This window comes from Hippopotamus amphibius, chromosome 11, assembly GCF_030028045.1.
Source record: "Hippopotamus amphibius kiboko isolate mHipAmp2 chromosome 11, mHipAmp2.hap2, whole genome shotgun sequence".
Taxonomy (NCBI): domain Eukaryota; kingdom Metazoa; phylum Chordata; class Mammalia; order Artiodactyla; family Hippopotamidae; genus Hippopotamus; species Hippopotamus amphibius.
In genome coordinates, this window is record NC_080196.1 from 22,140,621 (window position 1) to 22,162,206 (window position 21,586).

General features: G+C 39.3%; 1 protein-coding gene and 2 non-coding genes across 3 annotated transcripts; 1 reads left to right on the forward strand and 2 right to left on the reverse strand.

The window, feature by feature from the left end:
• Positions 1 to 2,623: 2,623 nt before the first annotated feature.
• TRNAA-AGC (transfer RNA alanine (anticodon AGC)) lies at positions 2,624 to 2,695 on the reverse strand. Its single transcript has one exon. It is a non-coding gene; the product is annotated as a tRNA-Ala (tRNA).
• Positions 2,696 to 13,402: 10,707 nt separating this feature from the next.
• Positions 13,403 to 14,853, forward strand: LOC130831663 (lamina-associated polypeptide 2, isoforms beta/gamma-like). Its single transcript, XM_057699990.1, is given in 3 exon segments — positions 13,403 to 13,968; positions 13,970 to 14,403; positions 14,406 to 14,853. Coding segments are annotated over 3 exon segments (1,359 nt in total). The 3' UTR covers positions 14,765 to 14,853.
• A 4,121-nt stretch (positions 14,854 to 18,974) lies between these two features.
• On the reverse strand, positions 18,975 to 19,046 carry TRNAA-AGC (transfer RNA alanine (anticodon AGC)). Its single transcript has one exon. It is a non-coding gene; the product is annotated as a tRNA-Ala (tRNA).
• Positions 19,047 to 21,586: the final 2,540 nt, after the last annotated feature.

Sequence of the window (21,586 nt, forward strand, 5' to 3'; positions counted from 1 at the left end):
AGATGTGATACATATACATATTAAATGGAAACATGGATGGTCCTTGAATACATTGTGCTAAGTGAGATGTCAAACAGAGAAAGACAAATACTTTATAATAGCCTTTATGTGTGGAATGTCAAAAAAAAAAAAAAAAAGAGTAGACCGGAGTAGAATGGTGGTTACCAAAACCTGAGGGGAGAGGAATTGGAGAGCTGTTGTTTAAGGGTTCACACTCGCAACTAGTAGATAAATAAGTCCTGGAGATCTAATACACAGTACAGGGATTACAGACCACAAAACTGTATTGTAAACATTTAACTTGCTAAGAGACTAGATCTTAATTGTTAAAAGAAATAATTATGTGGTGTGTGCACGCGCACGCGCACACACACACACACACAGAGTTGACAGAGCAAAATGGGTAAAGTACTCATGTAAAAAGCTTTTATGTTATACTCTGGAATTTAATTAACACTCATGATGTTCTTTGGTGTTTATAACATCTCAGTTTGTTGACATGGACAGAAAGGTTTAGTTATATTGCTCTAAGTTTCCCACTTTGATTGAATATGAAGAAACTGTTCCTAGAGTAGGCAGTAAAGAATTAAGTAATCTATTTTTTCCTATTAAATATGTCTTTGAAAAAAATAAACCACTACCTTTTGAGTCAGAGGACTGCATGGCCTAGTGGATAGTGTCTGCTTCCATATTCCTATACAGCCAGTGGTTCCTGCCCAACTGCTACCTCTCACACATTCACAGAGGGTCTCACACACATGGTCATCTCCCCTTTCCTCTCAGAGTTCCTTAATCTTTAATTCCTCCCTGAAGAAAGCTAAACAAAACATGAGTTTGTTGAAGGATAGAGCCCCCAAATAAAACATAGTTGAAGTTCCAAAATTCATCTACAATGTACTTTTTAAATGAGCTCTTTTTGTCCTGGGCCAAAGTTAGACACAGCTAGCCCTCAAAGTACCTCCATTCGTCATATGTTGCTTTTATTGGCACATAATTTTCTGAAATTTTTCACCCTATATTTCCTATGGTTTTCTCACACTATGTTCCTGGCTTTCCCACTCTATCCTCTTCTCCCTTAAATTACAGAGGTGAATTTCCTTAGAGAAGTCTACCATTGGAAGGGGTAAGAAATTTTCATTTGCACCTGGGCCCTAAAAAAATACATAAAAGCAATGGTAAGAATTCATGATATTCTTTTTCGTGTTTAGTCTATTTACCTTTTGAAACTTCATGAGTTCCTATCTTTGGAACATGTGAATACATTTCTCCTGACACAGTAGATACAAGTGGCAAAAAGACACTGTAAAACTGTACTTTGAAAACAAGAGAGAAAATATGTCAATAGAACAGAAAATGACCTATTACTCCTATTTAAGAAAGTCTGGCTCCCGAGTGCTAGCTCTTATTCTTTCTTTGAAGAGGTAAATTCCAAAGTGAAGGCATTTTAACTTAAGAAAGATCTTATCCTATTTAAAATGTTGCCAAGCAGAAACAAAGATACAAACTTCCTAGTTCATATTGGAAATTAACACCATCTTCATTGCAAAACTTGTAAACATTTTATTAAAAAGAAACTTCACATCTAATTCAATTATGTATATTGATTCAAAAATATTAATAAATATCATATTACCATGAGGGGAACACACTGTCAATTATTAGAATACAAAAATAGTTCAAAGATAGAAATACATTTTTTGCAATTGTTTTTTCTACATTAGAGTAGGAAGTTGGAAAAAATTAAAATACAGCCATATATTTACAATATATATCCTTTAAATCCACGTCACAGCACTCAAGCCAGTGATTTTCAAACTTTAACGTGCAAAGGAAACACTTGCGGATCCTGTTGAAATGCTGGTTCTAGTTCAGTAAGTCTGGGATGGAACTCACATCTTGCATCTCTAACAAGCTCTCAGGTACCACCGACGGCTTGGGTCCAAGGACCACACTGACCCTGGATCTGGAAACTTCCTTTCCCATAGAGGGCGCAACAGTCTTAGATAAAATTACTTGCGTATCTCATCTAAATTATCTAGTTAAGTCCTATTCTCTGGTAAGAGTAAAGACACAACAAAACTGGAAATTAATCCATGACTTCTGAAATCTTCAGCCCAATGTATTGCTCAATGTATTCCCAATGGAGCTATTCCTGCCTAAGTGTGACTTCCCTACATTCACTGATGAAAATAAATTTCTTGATTTCCCATTTCGGAACGCTCTCTTCTTGCTCATCCTGAAGTCTAATCATGACTAAAACGGCTCAGAAAACAAAATAAACTAAGAAAAATTGGCTTGCGACCATGTATTTTTCTTTTGTTAAATGTTTCCATCTTTATCTCTTCTTTCCTGCTCTATTAATAATACTGCAAAGTGAAACCAAAGGCAGAAGGGCTCGTCAATTTGGTGACGTGCTTTTGTTTCCGGAATCTCGAGCTGCCGAGTGAGCCCAGACTGTCTTCTCGTCCTATCTTTTCCTCCTTACGCAGACACATTGGGTGTTGCCAAATCCGAGAAGCAGAAACAGAGCAGCATTAATACTAATAGCAAATAGTTGTGAAATAGGTTTACTTCCTTTTTGAGCAGGAGAAAAAGTAAAAGGGGAAAAGCACTTTCAAAAACCTGGAGGTGCCGGGGATTGAACCCGGGGCCTCGTGCATGCTAAGCACGCGCTCTACCACTGAGCTACACCCCCTCAGTGCCACAGGCCCCTCGGGAATATAATCAAGACAGGACATAGCCACTTGGGGTAGGTTTCACCAAGAGTTAATATCAGTCTAAAGTCCACTCTAGCTAATTTCGCTTATTTCCTAAATCTTAAGTTTGGGACCTAAATCTAGGTCCTATGTCATGCTTTCCTAAAAGAAGAGTAAATTGCATTCTAGACGGAAAGCCCCTATTGGTGGTCCTGGGACCTTTTTGTCCTGTCAGTCTGAAGTCACTTCTCTGCGGCCGCTGGAAGAGACCGGGATTAAACATTTTCTCTTCTTTCTTCACTCCTTGCTGCTTTAAAGCGCTGCCAGAAAGCCACAAAGTGTAATGCGGAGGATGCAAAAATAGAGACACTATTAGCTCCAGGAGGGGAGAGAAGACCGTAGGACAAATGGAGAGCTGTTTGTTTTGGTCGTCGAGGAGAGAGGGAGCATGGGCTATGGTCGCGCCCCCTTAGGGGTAGAGCAGAAGGCCATTGAAGAAGGCTACGCCTGTGATGGGCTTTAATGGTGTGACTGTTTCACTAACCGCATCCTCCTCTGAGGCTCTGAGCCTCTCGGGTCCAGCCCCAGAAACCGACAGAGCCTCAGATAATATTGGGGAAGTCGCTTATATGCGCAAAAGACACACTAAGGCAATGTGGTAAATAATACATCTCCAGAGATGAAAAGGATGTTAATAACAATAACAAATAATGAATCAATTACTCAGATCAAGATGTTAGCAAATGAACAAAATAAGCCAAAAAGAATGCAGAAGGAAGGGCTGATAAAGACAAACTCAGAAAATGAGTTTTTTTAAAGTAGAACTAGTAGAGAAAAAAGCTGGATATTTTAAAAGTCAACAAAATAGACACATCTCTAACCATCCTAAATCAAGAAAAGAGAAAATAAATGCAAATACAAAAAATCAGAACTGACAGGAGGAAATAACTATCAAAAACGAAAAACTTTTCAAAAATCATGACACAGCTCAGCAGATGATTTGAAAACGTTAGACGAAGTCGATTTTATAAATGCATTATAACCAAATTACTTCTTGTAGAGACAGAAAGTCTAAACAGACCATTACTAGAGAAAAATAGAAAAACAGTTGAATAGGCATGCCCCCCAAAAAGGGCAGCAAGCACAGAGACTTTCACAAATAAATTTTACCAAACTGTTAAATATCAGAAAATCATGATGCTACTTAAATTTTCAAAGCATAGAAAAAGAAGGAGCCCTTCCAACTCATTTCATAAAGTGAGTATAACGTTCATTACAAACATTTTCAGTTTGCACCAAAAATAAAAGCTATAATCTAATTTCACATAATACAGAATGTCCAAGTGGGGTTTATTCCAGAAATGCAAAGATCACTCATTATTAAGGAAAATATTAACAAAGATTCTCTCCTCTACCAATCTCTACTCAGGGTTCCCTGAACTCTTTTTCAAATAGTCCTTGACTTTTGGATTTCTGTTTTCATCTCTGTGTTGTCCAGTTTTAGCAAGAATCCTGTTAAGTTGGTTTGGCTAGAATCGTCTATGCCCCATATCTGGTCACCCTTGATATCCAATTGTGTTCCTCACCCTCTACCATCCCCTGGGTGATGTCTGATCACCTTGGCCTACTTTCAGCAAGAATCCTGTTTGGTTGGTTTAGCCAGAATTCTTCCTTACCTCTGATGTTTCTTATTAGTAATTTTCTATCCACTGACCCTCACCCTCACCCCACCCTGCTCCTTAGCTATAAATTCCCACTTGCCTATGCTGTACTTGGAACTGATCCTAGTTCTATACTGAGGTCTTTTCCCCATTGCAATATTCCTGAATGAACTCTTTTACCACTCCAGCTACTGTCCAGCTGTGGTTTATCTTTAACAACATTAATATAATCCATCAAATTGATAGAGGAAAGAGAAAAACCATACATGATCATCTCCAAGAGCTGCACAATAGACACTGACAAAAGCCAACATATATTAACATTGTAGTGGGTTAAATAGTGTCCTCCAAAAATTCATGTCCACTTGGAACCTGAAAATGTGACTTTATTTAGAAATAGGGTCTTTGAAGAAGTAATTAGTTAAAAAGACATCATGTTGAATTAGGGTGAGCCTTAAATCCAACAACTGATGTCCTTATAAGAGGAGAACAAGCAGAGACAGAGATGCACAGAGGGAAGAAGGCCATGTGATGATGGAGGGAGAAATTAGAGTGATGCAGCTCCAACCCAAGGGTTGTCCAGGAACCACCAGAAACTAAGATGAGGAAAAAAAGGATTCTTCGCTGGAGACTTCAGAGGGAGCATGGCCCTGCTGACACCTTGCTTTTGGACCTCTGGCCTAGAAAACTATGAGAGAATAAATTCCTATTGTTCTTAGCTACCCAGTTAGTGGTAACTTGTTATGATGGCCTTAAGAAACTGATACAAATGTGCCAAAAGCACTCAATAAAATAAGAATTCGTGGACCCTTCTCAACATGATAAAATACTTCAGGCCCAAAACTAGCATTTTAGTTCATTGGGCAACACTATAGGCTTTGTTATTAAAGGCAGGAACAAAATAATAATGCTCAGTATTTTCACTGCTATTAAATATTAGGTTGGAGACAGTTGTCAAAGCAATTAACAAGACAGTTAAAGGCATAAGAATTGAAGGAAGTAGGGAAAACTATGTTATGATTCAGTTAAAATTATATATCTGAAAAAGAAAAAAAGAAAAAAACTATGAAACTAATAGAGTCTAGTGAAGCGGTAGGTTAGGAATATAGCACACAAAAATCAATACCCTTCACATATACCAAAAAAATTAAAATATAAAAGACAATAGGGGAAGCCATTAACAATAGCAAAGAGAAGGAAAAGGGGTGGGAGAAAGGAAGCAGGGAGGGTGGGGAGGGGAGAAAAGGGAAAAGGAAAGAAAATTTTAAAGAAAAAGAAAAAAAATCCTGGGTATAAACTAACATTTTCCAAAAATCTATATGAGGAAAACTCTAATACATTCCTGGAAGTCACAAAAATACACTTGAACATTGTAAAAACATGATATTCTAATAAAGACACAACTTCGTATAAATGTCACTTAGTCCTAAGATAATTTATTAATTTAATGCAATCCCGATAAAAATGCCATCAATTTTTCTGGAACTGAGTAGTTTTTATAAAGTTTATTTAGAAGAACAAACCATCAATTATAGACAGGAACCCCCTAAAATAATAAGGGCAAAAGCGAGGAGAGAGAGTTAAGCCCAACAGACATAACACATACCATAAAACCTCTGTAATTGGAATTGCTTGTTATTGACACAGAGAATAGAAAATCCGGTAACAAAACCAGTTGCAAATGAAAATTAGCTTACAATAAAGGCAATAACTCATATCAACAAAGATATTTGTATCATTGAGATAATTGGATAGTCACATGAAAAAGGCTGAAATTGAATCCATTTCTCACCTTGCATACCAGGATAAATTCCATATGTATTAAAATTTTTAATGTTAAAAAAAGAAACTATACAAGTATGAAAAGAAAACATATGTGAACTCCTCTATAATCTGAGTGGCAAAATTACCTAATATGGCCCCAAATCTAAATATTTATAAATATGATTATATAAACATTAAAGGAAAAACTTTTCCACTGCAAAAACACCATAATCAAAGAAAAAAATTACAATAGGCTGAAAAATTATTAGCAATTTATATTATGATAAATGGATACTATTCTTTCTACATAAATAAAATTTTAAAAAAGAGTAAAATGCCAACAAATCCACAGAAAAAGTAGTTTAGAGATATGAATAAAGAGTTAAGAGGAGGAAATACAAATGGTTCTTAACCATACGAAAAAAATGCTCAACTTCACTCACAATAAGGGAAATACAACTAAATTAACACTACGATGCCATTTTTTTCACCTATCAGATTGGCAAAAATCTACACGTTGGATAGCATATTCTGTTGTTCAAGGCTGCAGAGACATTAGTCCATCAGTGGATTGCTGGTAGGAATACAATCCTAAGGGAAGCAGATTTGCAGCATCCAGAAAAATTACATATTTATTTATCCTTTGACCCATAAGTCCCTCTTTAGGAAGCTATCCAAAGATATAGCGGCAAAAATAAAAAATAAAAAGGTAAGTAGATGCATAGGACTACTTATCACATCACTGTTTATAACACATCACTATTTATAAAGCAAAAGATGAGAGATGATCCAAATATCCATCATAGGGAAAAACTGAGACAACTATGGTACATAAATACGATGCCACTGTAAAATGGAATACAGAAGGATAAACCAAAATACGATGTTGTACAGCAGATCCCTAGAATTTATTCACCTTGCTTAACTGAAACTTTATGCTGGTTGATTAGGAATTTTCCACTTCTCTCTTCTTCCAGCCCTTGGCAATCACTATTCCATTCTTTGAGTCTAAGAGTTTGACTATTTTGGAAACCTCATGTAAGTGGAATCATGCAGTACTTGTCTTTCTGTGATGGGCTTATTTCATTTAGCATATCTTCAAGGTTCATGCTTGTTTTCACATATTGCAGAATTTCCTTCTTTTCTAAGGATTCTAATACATAATATTCCATGTATGCCTTTACCCCATTTTCTTTATCCATTCATCGTCAATGGACATTTAGGTTGTTTCCACACCTTGACTATTGTGAATAGTGTTGCAATGAGCTGCTAGATTTATTAATTTCTAGCAGCAAAAGGATTTCAGGGCAATGGGCCTAGCTAGTATGATATAATGTCATAGGCTCCAAATCTGTATTTGGGGAGAGTTCTAATTTCAAAACTTTTCAGTTTTGGTGGACACCATAGGAATAGGGACTTCTCAGGCCTCGTGACGTGATTTTGGTTTAGAAAATCACCCCACTGGTGAACTTCTTAACACATTTGCCAGTACTAATGCCAGGAATCATTTTTGGTAGCTGGAGCCCTTTGGGACCCTGGAGAAACTTAAAGAACTGGCTCAGCTGGTGGATTCTTAGGTGAGTTTATTGATTTCATATTGTAGCTCTGACTCAACCCCCAACCCCAGCACAAGCCAGAACAAGACAGGAATTATCTCCTCTGTTGCTCCAAAATGGACATTCTCAGGAAATCTGGGACAAGAGAAGTTGCTCCTCTTTGGCCACATTTCAAAATTCCTCCCACATTTCAGTTGCCATCCCCCCCCTGCCCCCCCCCCCCCACATAAACGGGACATTTGATACCATATGATGGGAAGTAAAGGAAGACATTATCAGTCCATAAAAATACATGATCTCAGGGCACAAGGACTCTGTCTTGCTTGACACTGTATTTCCAGGGCTACAGCAGTGCCTAGCACATAGTAAGCACTCAAATTAAACTTGTTGAATGAATGAATAAATGAATGAGAAAATGGGGGGGAAAAATAAGAAGGATAAACCAAAATTTGTTTTTCAAAAAACAAAAAACAGGATGGAAGATGCCTTAGAGGACTGGGGCAGGGAGGGTGGGGGGGACTCGAGGGGGGGGGGGGCGTCAAGGAAGGGAGGGAGTATGGGGATATGTGTATAAAAACAGTTGATTGAACCTGGTGTACCCCCAAAAAAATAAAATAAAATAATAATAAAAAAAAATTAAAAAAAACAAACAAACAAAAAAAAACAAAAAAAAAAACCCTTACTTATATGGAGAGAAAGGTAATAACTTAAGGACAAAAAGAACTGAAAAAAAATCCTATACTATTTTAAGTAATCATTTGTTAATTGTGATGTTGGTACTGTAATTACGATCTCTTTGTGCTTGTGTGGTTAATCAAATAAGTAATTATGTTGCTGTCATTAAAAACTAATTTTTTTCATTATTTGAAAGGAGATACAGATGTAAGATAAATCTGGCTAATTAAAAACTCAGAAACATGGCAGCATGAAGAACTTCACGGATGTGCTCACCGGAGAAACTGTGGAAATTTTATAAATTCTCTGGAAATGCTTCTAAGGGCATGCATCATATCAAGAAATGTTAAATCAGGAAAATATACTAAAATTCAGTAATAACAATGAGAATCTGTGGCATTTGAATCTCAACCAACTCTCTCCCCAGGCCAGCATGATGGAAACTGTACTCCAAATCATACAGACAAGAAAACAGGGCTCCAACCCCCCTACCCCCCACTCCCCAAACCCCCACCCAGTTTCCACTTGGAGGGCTATAGTATCTTCCCTCCATTTCTAATCCTGCCCTCAGCTCCTTCTTGCAGAGGCTATGTTCTGGACAAGCGCAGCCAAGAAGTAAGGGCTCCGGTCTTTCACCCATTCCCCACTCATGGAAAAGAGGTTCTATTTTACTGTGGTCCTGAAAATACTGGGGCCCCTTTATGCCCAGCATGAGGCAGAGGTTCTAGGCCAGGAGAGAGATGCCAAGAAGACCTGAGGCTATTGCTTCTTGCCCAGCACCAAAAGCTACTATAACAGGAGTGTCACTCAGAAAGAAGTATGCCACTGTCTCTGCCCCTAGCTGAAATGCTGAAGGAAATCCTTCAAATTGAAGCAAAAAGATGATAAACAGAACACAAAGCCGAAAGAAAATATACAACTCCCTGGTAAAGGTAAACATAGATAAATATAGAATCCTGTAAAATTATAACGCAGGTGTACAAGTCACTTTTAAATCTGGCATAGAATTTAAAAAACAAAAGCATTAAAATTAATTATAACTCTAAGTTAATGGCTACACCATATAAAAAGATAATTGGTGTCATCAAAAACAAAGTAGGGGAGGACAGAGATTGTTATAACTTGAAGATGTTATATGTAAGTGCAATGGTAACCACAGAGAAAATACCTATAGAATATACACAAAGGGAAATGAGAAGGAAATCAAAATATCTCTATCTTAATCAGCTGCAGCAGCTATAACAGAATCCTCATGTATTCAAAAATAAGCCCCTTTCATTCCACTTTACATTGAGTCTGTTGGCTTCAGGGGACTCAAGTTATCAGAAACAAAATAATGATATGGAACAGATGAGAGATGCAGATAATAGGGGAGCCAGAAATACAAGGGTCTATTGCTCTGAGTCTGAGCCTCCATGTCTCTGGGCCTGTACTGAAAATCAAGAATGAGAGTAGAAGGTAAAAAAATTTAGTTGAAGAGAGAAAAATCATGGATTACATGTGCTGTACTTGGTACGAGGCAGCGATTTTCAACCAAAAAATGAGAGAAAAAATATTCATTGGTGGCAAGATTTCTGTTGCCTTTTTATTTTCTGGTTAAAGGACTGAAAGGAGATTCTGATTAAATCCCAACTGGTCTTCTTTAGGTTTTTTTCTCTGAAGCATGATTTAAAGTAAGTGGGGAACTGCTTTAATACACTAGGTCCCTCTCACTTCATTGTCCTAGAGACCAAGCAGTCATATTCACTTAGAACTGATAGTTCTTTGTCTCATGTTAGCACATTTGTTAGTCTCAGCAGTGGTCCCTCTGTGCTGTAGACAGCACCTACTTCTCTTTCATGGCATGGATGGTGTACAGGGTGGTTTTCCCTAAGCTTTCGGGAAAACCACCCTGTACACCATCCAGGGGAAAGGACAAGGGAAATTCTGAAGCAGAGAAAAAAGCTCCCTCTGATTCATCAGTTTTTGTAGGCTATGAAAAGACATCCATCCCATGAGCAAGAATATACAAAAGTGGAAATTCTAAAACAGAATCCTATTAAGATGCAGGCTAGAGGAGGCTGTTGACTGTGCTGACTGCCAAGCTTTTCAGAGGCAAGAGGTCTGGTGAGGTCAGATATAAGTGTATTTAAAAGCTGGTGAAGAAGACTGAGGTGACCAGAATTATCTTTTGATATGACTGTATTAACAAGCCTCCTTTGATCCCTTTGTCAGATAGAGAAAGGTGGAGTATATCCTGACTTCCCTGTGCTGACTGATACTCCCCCAGACAACTCTGATTTGTCAATGGTTCATATCTTTAAAAATTCAGGGTATACTTTGTGCTGGAGACACTGCAACTTCTTAACACTCTGTAAAGGAAGCTACTCCTTTGCCAATATCTACTCGATGACTTGACTAGTTGTTCTAATATGAGCATCTTTGCTAAAGATTTAAGAGTTAACCTCTATACTGAAAGTACACATAACTTCGGGGGTTTTGTGATTTTGGAAGCTATAATATAGAAACATGGAGATTTTTATCTGTTTGGGAGTCTCAATTAAAAATCAGAAAATGGGAGTCCAACTCGAGGATGGAAGATGCCTTAGAGGACTGGGGCGGGGAGGGTGGGGGGGACTCGAGGAGGGGGGAGTCAAGAAAGGGAGGGAACACGGGGATATGTGTATAAAAACAGATGATTGAACTTGGTGTACACCCAAAAAAATAAAAAAATAATAATTCAAAAAAAAAATTAGAAAATGTTGGGAGTTCCCTGGTCACCTAGTAGGATTCTGGGCTTTCACTGCTGTGGCCCTGGTTCAATCCCTGGTTGGGGGACTGAAATCTGTAAGACGTCTGGCACAGCGAAAAAAACAACACAAACAAACAAACAAAAAAGAAAATGTTAATGATTTATTAGAGGAAAAATAGCATCTGAAAAATAGCTTAATTATGAATATTGAATCCTATTCTAGAGGCAGAACTTTGAAGCTAAAGAAAAATGCCCTAGACAACTACTATTGATATTGTAAGAAACAGTTTCTCAATATGATTTTAAGAATCCAGAACAACAGTCTACCATTACAGAAAGATATTGGCCATCTCAAAACTCTCATACGTAGCAAAGGACTTTGGTGTTCCCAAGATGACCATCTGGTGGCACCTAATTCATTTTCCAGAACTTTGATGCTTAAATTACATGAAAGCACCTATAATGGCGAAGACTAATTCCTCTGAACTTTCCAAATTCATTGTCAGGAAAACTTTACCCAAGAAGCTCTCTGGGTAGCTGAATCTTTTCTATCTGTATTTATCATACCTCCCCTCCCAAAAAAAGAAAAGAAAAACTAAAGTTATGGCAAGACTTCAATCCTTTATCTCAAAGACCTTTTGGATATTTACAAATAGATTTGATTCAATTGTCCAAATGTTTTAAAAATTAAATGTGTTTCAATAATATCTTCAAAAGTAAAATTGTGTAATTTTTGGTTGGAGTGAAGCTTTCTCTTCCAAAAGACTAACACTTTAACTTGGTGTTGCCCAATAGAATTTTTTACAACAATGGAAATATTGGATATCTGCACTGTCCAAATGGTAGCTATTAGCCACAGGTGGCTACTGAGCACTTGAAGTGGAACTAGGGCAACAGCTCTGTTACCAAAATATAGTATCATTTAAAGTTTACAGAGTTTATTTCTCTACTTGGGAAATACCTTCAGCACTCTTAATTGACAGAGAAATACACTTCAGAGGTGAGATTCTTAAGGTTCTCCCGTTAAGACATACATTTCATTGTCCTTATTCTCAAAACTTTGAGAAAGTAGTACAAATTCATGTCTTCTTTAAAACAACATTTTCAAGTCTTCAAAAGAGCTTTCTGTAGCCTACAATTCTACCTTTAGTCGTATTAAAAGATAAACTGAAGCATATTAAAAACTTTCAGTTTACTTGAGCAAAAATCAATTCAAATCAGGCAGACCAAGCCAGAAATGGTTAGGAGAGCTGTTCTGACAAGAGCTTATATAAAGAAGGTGCAGAAGCAAAGAAAGAAAATTATTTGATTGGCTATAACTCAAAGCCTAGTTGGCTGTTTGTGATTGGTCCTTATTGTTTCTGTTTTGTAACCTTGAAGCATTTACCGCCTTAGTTTTAGTTTGCTTATGTGGGCATTTAGAGCCACCTCAGTCTACTGGCCTCCTTGTTCAATTAATTTAACAGCCCTAACGTAGGCAGATTCGGTAGGGGGTCCATGGAGAAAGAGAACCAGGCACAGCTTTCTTGACATAAGAGAAGCCATTTTAAGCCTAAGCCATTTTGTGATCTGATCCTGGCCACAATGCTTGCCCTTGCAGAAGAAGTCTCAGTAGTTAACGATTTTAAGGGAACAAAACATATAAGAACAAACAGCTATTACCAGACCAGGGAAATAACTTAACCATATCAGAGACAATATAACAGTTATAAAGACTCCCAGTTCTGTTTCAAAGGTAAAGATTGGCCTGAAGCACATTCTTGCGCTTTTGTGCACGGTCCAAACCTTCTCAAACGCTCAACCATAAGACTAACTGGAAACTAAGGAATGATGATGTTCACCTTTGCTGACCCTCATGACTTCAGTCAACTACAGCCTGGACTCTCTTAACCTTTGCCCCAATTCTATGCCAGTTCTCTTCTGCTCAAGCCCCTGCATGAATATGCATGCACCCTTAGCTTAAAACTTCCCCAATTCTGCTGTTCAGGGACACACAGCTCTGAGAAATATCCCAGTGTTCTCCTTGCTGTAAGTAATAAATCCTTCCTTCTCCCACTCTTTGGCTTGGTTGTATCTTTCAGCTCAACACTCACCAAGAGGTGAACTCAGTTTTCAGGTTCACTGAGATAATATGATCTATGCCACAAAATCCCCATAAACCTTTAACATAGGCAGTGCTCCGCGGCACCAGTCCCGGCCGGGAGCTGTGAGGCTTGGGGGCGGCAGCGCGGCCCCCCCCGCGCCACGGGCGAGGAGCAAGCGCGCCGGCGTGAGCGGCGGGTGTGAGGGCTGCGGGGCAGGGGATTCGCCGCCGCCGAGATGCCGCAGTTCCTGGAAGACCCCTCGGTCCTGACGAAAGAGAAGTTGAAGAGTGAGTTGGTCGCCAACAACGTGACGCTCCCGGCTGGGGAGCAGCGCAAAGACGTGTACGTGCAACTCCACCTGCAGCACCTCACGGCGCGCAACCGGCCGCCGCTCGCCGCCGGCGCCAACAGCAAGGGGCCCCCGGACTTCTCCAGCGACGAGGAGCGCGAGCCCACCCCGGTCCTCGGTTCCGGGGCCGCCGCCGTGGGCCGCAGCCGCGCCGCCGTCGGCAGGAAAGCCACAAAGAAAACTGATAAACCCAGACTGGAAGATAAAGATGATCTAGATGTAACCGAACTCTCTAATGAAGATCTTCTGGATCAGCTTGTGAAATATGGAGTAAACCCTGGTCCTATTGTGGGAACAACCAGGAAGCTATATGAGAAAAAGCTGTTGAAACTGAGGGAACAAGGAACAGAATCTAGATCTTCTACTCCTCTGCCAACAATTTCTTCTTCAGTGGAAAATACAAGACAGAATGGAAGTAACGACTCTGACAGATACAGTGACAATGAAGAAGACTAAAATAGATCTCAAGCTTGAGAAGAGAGAACCACTAAAGGGCAGAGCAAAGACTCCGGTAACACTCAAGCAAAGAAGAGTTGAGCATAATCAGAGCTATTCTCAAGCTGGAGTAACTGAGACTGAATGGACAAGTGGATCTTCAAAAGGCGGACCTCTGCAGGCATTAACTAGGGAATCTACAAGAGGGTCGAGAAGAACTCCGAGGAGAAGGGTGGAAACTTCAGAACATTTTCGTATAGATGGTGCAATAATTTCAGAGAGTACTCCCATGGCTGAAACTATAATGGCTTCAAGCAACAAAACCTTAGTTGTCAATAGGGTGACTGGAAATTTCAAGCATGCAGCTCCTATTCTGCCAATCACTGAATTCTCAGACATATCCAGAAGAACACCAAAGAAACCACTGACCAGAGCTGAAGTGGGAGAAAAAACAAGGAAAGAAGAGTAGAAAGGGATATTCTTAAGGAAATGTTTCCCTTCGAAGCAGCTACACCAACGGGAATTAGTGCTAGTTGCTGCAGACCAATCAAAGGCGCTGCTGGCCGGCCATTAGAACTCAGTGATTTCAGGATGGAGGAATCTTTTTCATCTAAATATATTCCTAAGTATGTTCCCTTGGCAGATGTCAAATCAGAAAAGACAAAAAAGGGGCGCTCCATTCCCATGTGGATAATAATTTTCCTCTTTGTTGTTGTGGCCATTTTTTTGTTTTTGGTCTATCAAGCTATGGAAACTAACCAAGGAAATCCATTCTATAAGTTTGTTTCTAATGACTCTAAAAACGTCAACTGAATGATATATCTTTGGCACATTCAACTTGGTCTCCTGTTTTTAATAACTGTATAAAAAGACATTTGGGTACACTGTTGACTCAAGAACAAACAAAAATGTGATTTCAGCTCAATAAATGTAGTATTCCATTGAAAAACAAGGAAGATATATATAAATGGACTTCATTTAATGTTTTGGACTTTGGACTAGTAGGAGATCACTTCGTGCCATATAAATAATCTTTTTTAGCTCTGGAACTTTTTTGTAGGCTTTATTTTTTTAATGTGGACATCTTATTTCTTTTTTGAGAAAAAATGTATATTGTTTTTGTGTATTTGGGAAACAAGAAGGGCAAAACATGATAGTATAATGTGAAGCTACACATTTAAATACTTTGAATTCTTACAGAAAAGATTTTTAAGAATTATTCTCTGCTGAATAAAAATGTGAAATGTGAAATTCGGTGAGAGAAAAAATAACATGGGATTGTACTTTTTGTAACTGCAACCAAGTTTGATGGTGTTTGTGGGGGAAAGTACAGCGATAATCTCTTCTGTAACCTTTATTAATAGTAATGTTATTGTTGTAGCCCTATTGTACTCACTTTTTAAAGGATATCTAGTATCATGAATGTCCTACTTCAGTAAGATCCATTTAAATGCAGTTGATTTTTAGCAGGGATCTATCAGTGCAACTTATACATGTTTCAGAGAACTGTTAGCTGGCTAGCATGTTTTTAAAGACTGTTTAGCTAGCTATAAAGCTATAATTGGAAACTTGTACTTTTTATTTACAGCAAAACAATTACTCTATCAATCCAATTTGTTACCAAAATATTTTTTAGATATATAAGTATGTGTGTTTAGAAGTTAGAAATTTTAAACACCAGTCTTAGGTACCATCTGGATTCATTACTGAATTATCTTCTGTTACCAAAAACAAATTTTGCCAAGGTTTTTTTGCCCTATTTTCCAACATAATTTGATTTGAAAGTGCAAAAAGTATGTGCTTTTAAATTACATAGTAAACTTTCCTTGGCTACATAGTAGTTAATACATAAATTTATAAACTCTGAAATTGAGGCGGGCATTATGATTTTTGTTTACTCTCAAAATGGTTAACTTTATCTGTGTGGTTTTTTTTTTTTAAGCTAAAACTTACCTCGTGTATAACTTTGTTCAGTAAAGTAGTAGGTAATTGAAATTGCATTAGAATCAAAACAAAAATTTTGAATTAATCATTTGAGTTTCAACTTTACAGTCATTGACAATAAAGCACATTACAAATGTAAAAAAAAAAACAAAAAACCTTTAACATATAACATTGTTAGAGAAATCTATAAAGTTTAGACTAATTCTTCCTTTGGCAGATTCTATCTTGTTACTGACAGAGTGCAGGACGTACTACCCCTACATATGGCACTTTAGCATATTGGATATTTTAAGCTGAAGGAATTTGAGAAAATAGCAGAAGCAGAAAGGTCACTCTGACCTTCCTCCATTACCTTTCTTTCCTGAAACAGGTTATAAAAGGTACCTGTGACAGGTATTCTCCATATGCAGGAAAAAAGCATCCTTACCTCCAAAGACAAAGGGATGCCAAGGAGAAAGAAGACCCCTAAAGACATGCGCCTTGCTAAATTTCCCCCATTTACCACAATGTCCTTAACCAGTGTCGATGAAAAATTAATATATAGTTGATCTAAGAAAGAAATGGAAAATATCATTTGAGCCAACCTGAGGATTATAACTTGGAAGACAGTCTTTCAGACAGCTCTGAGGACTCTTCTACCCATCAGAGGTCAAAGTATAGTTATATAAGTTTTTGAGACAATATGTCATTGATGAATATGTCAAATGACATACTGACATTTATACAATCCAGATCTACATGTATAAAGTGAGCAGTGGGTCATCCAGACCCCTTACAAGTTTAAGGAGGAATGTTATCTCCTAAGGATGTCTGGTTAATGCAGATGCATGATACACACTAAAGGGGAGAGAGGACACCCAAAAGGACAGAGAAAAAATTCATGTTTAAAATTTTCTTATCTTGCCATAAAATACGAATTTCATTTCACCATCTATCAATCATATTCCTGCATGACGATCCACTATGCCTCAAACCTAGTGTAAAATACTGAAGTCTAACTATTTCTTTGGGTCTTCATTTTCTTATGAGGGTTCCCATGTCATAATAAAACTTATATTAAACAAATCCGTGTGCTTTTCTCCTGTTAATCTGTCTTTATTGTTTCAATGTTCAACTTTCTCTATCGTTTCAATAGTCAGGGACCCTAAAAGTGTCAAGGAAAATGTTTTCCTTCCTACGTTACATTCCAATTTTGCAAGTATTGTCAAAATCAAATGTCAAGTATACAGTCCAGCAGGTACAGTTGCAAGAGATACTACCAGACCCACACATACATGAGTCAGGAAACTGAGTATTTTGGAAAAGACAGCGTGGAAGGTCAATCTTAGAACTACATTAGGAAAGGATTGTTTCAGGTATTGTGTTTGTTTGTTTGTTTTGGCCATGCCTTGCGGCAAGTGGGATCTTAATTTCCCCAATCAAGGATGGAACCAGTGCCCCTGGCAGTGGAGGCCAGGAGTCTTAATCACTGGACCGCCAGGGAAGTACCTCAGGTATTGTTAAACACAAATATTCCCTTAAACTCTGGAGCAAACACTCACTATCAGGTTTAGCCTGGGCAAAAAGTGCTTATGCCCTGGGGCCTCTCCCCAATGATACTAGGGCTCCCAGAATTCTCTCCTCAAACAGCCCTGATCCTCCCTTCTTCAAGGCCCTGCACAGACCTCCTTCTGAATATATCCTTCTGGGGACAGACCATGACATTAGTGTGCATGGTCCTAGGGCTTGGAGGTGGCCCTGGAGTGACTCATTGCCAAGGGTATGTGTGATTCTTGGAAGTGTGTGTTGAGATGTTCACACATGCAAGTGTGAGGCCCTTCAGACTATGGGATGGAGACAGAAATGGTAAGAATGAGGGTAGAAGTGTTTATTTTCTGATTGATTCCTCTAATTTTTTAAAATCAGCCAATCACATGCTACTTCAAGTCAGTCAGGTGAAAAGGGCAGAACTTATTTAACACAATAAAGAACTTGTATCTAGATCTGAAGCTTACATTATACTCTAAAAGTTACTCTAGGGACTTCCTAGGTGGTTGAGAATCCGCCTGGGAATATACGGAACACGGGTTCGAGCCTGCTCTGGGAAGATCCCACATGCCACAGAGCAACTAAGCCCATATACCACAACTATTGAGCCTGTGCTCTAGAGCCCATGAGCCACAGCTATTGAGCCCGTGTGCCACAACTACTGGAGCCCATATGCCTAGAGCCTGTGCTCCCCAACAAGAGAAGCCACCACAATGAGGAGCCTACGCACCACAATGAAGAATAGCCCCCCGCTGTCAGAAACTAGAGAGAGAAAGCCCGCATGCAGCAACAAAGACCCAATGCAGCCAATGAATAAATTAAATTTAAAAAGTTACTCTAATTAAAGTCAAGAACAATGAGTCAAATAAGTGCATATAAAGTATAAAAACGGAGGGAGGGATGTGGAGAAGAAGGGGAGGTTGTAATTGGGAGATTGGGATACCAAGTTGTACGCTCTAAATATATGCAGTTTATTGTAATGTTAACTGTATCTCAATAAAAGTTCTAAAAAAAAAAAATAACAGAGGGAGGGATGTGGAAAAGGAGAGGTTGTAAATGGGAAGAGAATAGTAGGGAAACCCATAGGAAAGCTTTCCTCCCCTCTGTTCAATTTTTGACCAGAAACAGCTCAGAAAACGAAGCGATCTAAAGAAAATTTCCTGTAGACTTCACATTTGTTCTTGTCTGTGTTTTTTGCTCTTAGATGATACTGAGAAATGTAACTATTATAATTGGGCTTGTTAATTTGGTACCTCGCTCATTTTTCGGTTTCTGTAATCCTGAGCGGTTTGGTGCTCCCCCAGCCTCTTTAATCGTCTTTTGCCAGTTGACTCAGCCACTCAGCGTGGTGCCAAGGCCCTAGAGCAAAAATGCATCCATATTAAAAACAGAGTCAATTTATTTTCCTTGTTTTTTGTGGGACTTAAAAAGATCTGAAAGAGAACAAAGTAACCAGAAAAGCGGCCAGGCGGTGGACATTCTTAGCACACGAGGATGCAAACGTCCAGAGAAGATTTAGAATCAAAAATAGCTTTTTTAAGAAAAAAAAAACTGGAGGTGCCGGGGATTGAACCCGGGGCCTCGTGCATGCTAAGCACGCGCTCTACCACTGAGCTACACCCCCTCCTGCCTAAGACGACTCCGAAATATTCATATGACCCGTTACTACACTTTCGACAAAAAATTTTACATTAAATTCAATCTTCGAATTTTTCTATACTGAATACTGTCTTGTAGCTAAGCTGTAACAAGGAAAACTAAATATTATACCGAAAGTCCCGTCTGGTCCTGAGCTCTCCCACTACGGGTCACCCTCTCGGACGCCTGCTCGACCGCCACCCGCCAGTGGAGAAGGGGGCAGTTCTGACTGGCCTCCCCCAGGGAGAGGCCTGGAATAAGGCCTCCGCTTAAAAAAGTTGCCAGAAAACCGAGAGTATAATACAGGAGGATAAAAAGAAGAAAGCCCTAGACGGTGCCATGGGGATTTAGGTCCAGGTAGAAAAGGACTGGAGGCGAATTGTAGACAGGCTCGCGTCGGTCGCAGCCCCCCCCCTCAGATAAGTTCCCGCTTTCAGCCTCCGAGTCGGGAACCCGCACGGCGGCAGCGTCTCCCGGGCTCTGAGCCTCGGATCGCCAGCACCACCGAGACGCGCGCACGGGGAAGAGGAGCGAAAGAAACCTTAGAAGCCTTAGAGCGCCCCCTTTCGGGAAGAATCCTCCACGGACTGAAGTACGTAGAAGAAAGGTGTTTTAAGGGAGAGGCGTGATCTGCAAAACGAGTTAACTATTGTAAACCCTCCGTGTGCCTACAGTCTTTAGACCCCTTACTCTCGGAGGTGCAACCATCAGGCGCTTCCCGCCTTTCTCTGACTTTGCGTAGAGGGTCGATCCAGAAAAGAGTATTGGGAGCAAATCCTAAGTCCTTTTCCATCTCAGTTTTCTTCTGAATCTCTCTTACCGCTGTGGGACTCTTGGAGACCTGAAATCACCATCTCCTTTTCCGCTGCTCCCCAACTCCGGACCTGGCTATGCCAGCGGATCAGACCCTGCAGAGACCCAGGGGGACTAGTACGCTGCGGGAGGGTGTCTGATAGACAAGGGGAAATAGGGTATACAATGCATGGGCCACAGGCGACTCTCAGACCCAGAGGTTAAAGGGACATATAGTGTTTTTAGACAACACTGCAGGGGTCCCTGTAGATGGAAAATCACCTGGAGGAGCTTAATAAAACTATGGACTCCATGGCCCCACTCCCTAGACTGAGCGCTCTCAGAATCTCCGACACTGCTTGGGATTCTTATGTTATTTAAGAGTTCCTCAACTGGAAAAGGGAGCCTCCTAGACACTGTTGGCGGGAATGTAATTGTTGCAGCCACTATGTAAAACAATGTTGGTCCCTTAAAAAACTAAAAATAAGAGTTGCGACACTATCCAGCAATCCCACTCCTGGGCATGTATCCGGACAAAATTGTAATTGAAAAAGATAATTGCACCCCTATGTTCATTGCAGCACTGTTTACAATAGCCAAGACATGGAAGCAATCTAAATGTCCACCGACAGACAAACGGATAAAGAAGATGTGGTACATATATACCAATACAATGGAATACTACTCAGCCATAAAAAATAATAATAAAGAAATAATGCCATTTGCAGCAACATGGGTGTACATAGAGGTTAGCATACTAAGTGAGGTAAGTCAGATAGAGAAAGACAAATGCCATATGATATCACTTATATGTGGAATCTAAAATATGACACAAATGAAACAGAAACAGACTCACAGACATAGAGAACATACTTGAGGCGGGGAGGGAAGGATTGGGACTTTGGGATTTGCAGATACAGACTATTATATATAAAATGGATAAACAACAAGGTCCTACTGTATAGCACAGGGAACCATATTCCATATTCTGTAATACACCATAATGTAAAAGAATATGAAAAAAGAATGTATATGTATGTATAACTGAATCACTTTACTGTACAGGAGAAATTAACACAACATTGTAAATCAACTATACCTCCACAAAATAAATTTTAAAAAATAATAAATATCCCTCAATTGAATCTGATAGACTGGTTTGGGAAACACTGGGCCTGAAAATTTAGAGACAGAAACTGTAATGAACTAGGATCCTGGAAAAGTTAACACAGGAGAAGGAGAAAGACAGAAGGGAAGAGAGGGGACCTGGGAGTGGGAGGTAGAAAGGTGGGAGGAAGAATGCAGCAGAGCGGCTCCTTCAAGACGCTGGGGATGTGGATGTACAGAATAGTAGACACGTCCGGGATCCTTATCTCTCCTGCACTTTCTCTAGGTAGGAGAGAAAAAAGGCCCCTTGCTTTAAGATGAAGGAGCGGAAAGGCATTGGTTCTACTAGTCCAGTCATTCACAAACTTTAGGTGCTTCAGAATCATCTGGAAGGCTCATTGAAATCTAAATTGAGGATATTATCCCCAGAATTTGATTCAGTGGGTCTGGGATGGGGCCCAAGAATTTGCATTTCTAACAGGTCTCCAGATTATGCTGATGGTTCCTGGGGCCAAAATTCACAACCTCTGTAGACTCTAAATCATAAGAGAATCTCATTAATGGAGAAGGCCCTGACTTACATCAGCATCACAAACCGTACCCTCCTTTACTGTGCTTTTCAGGATC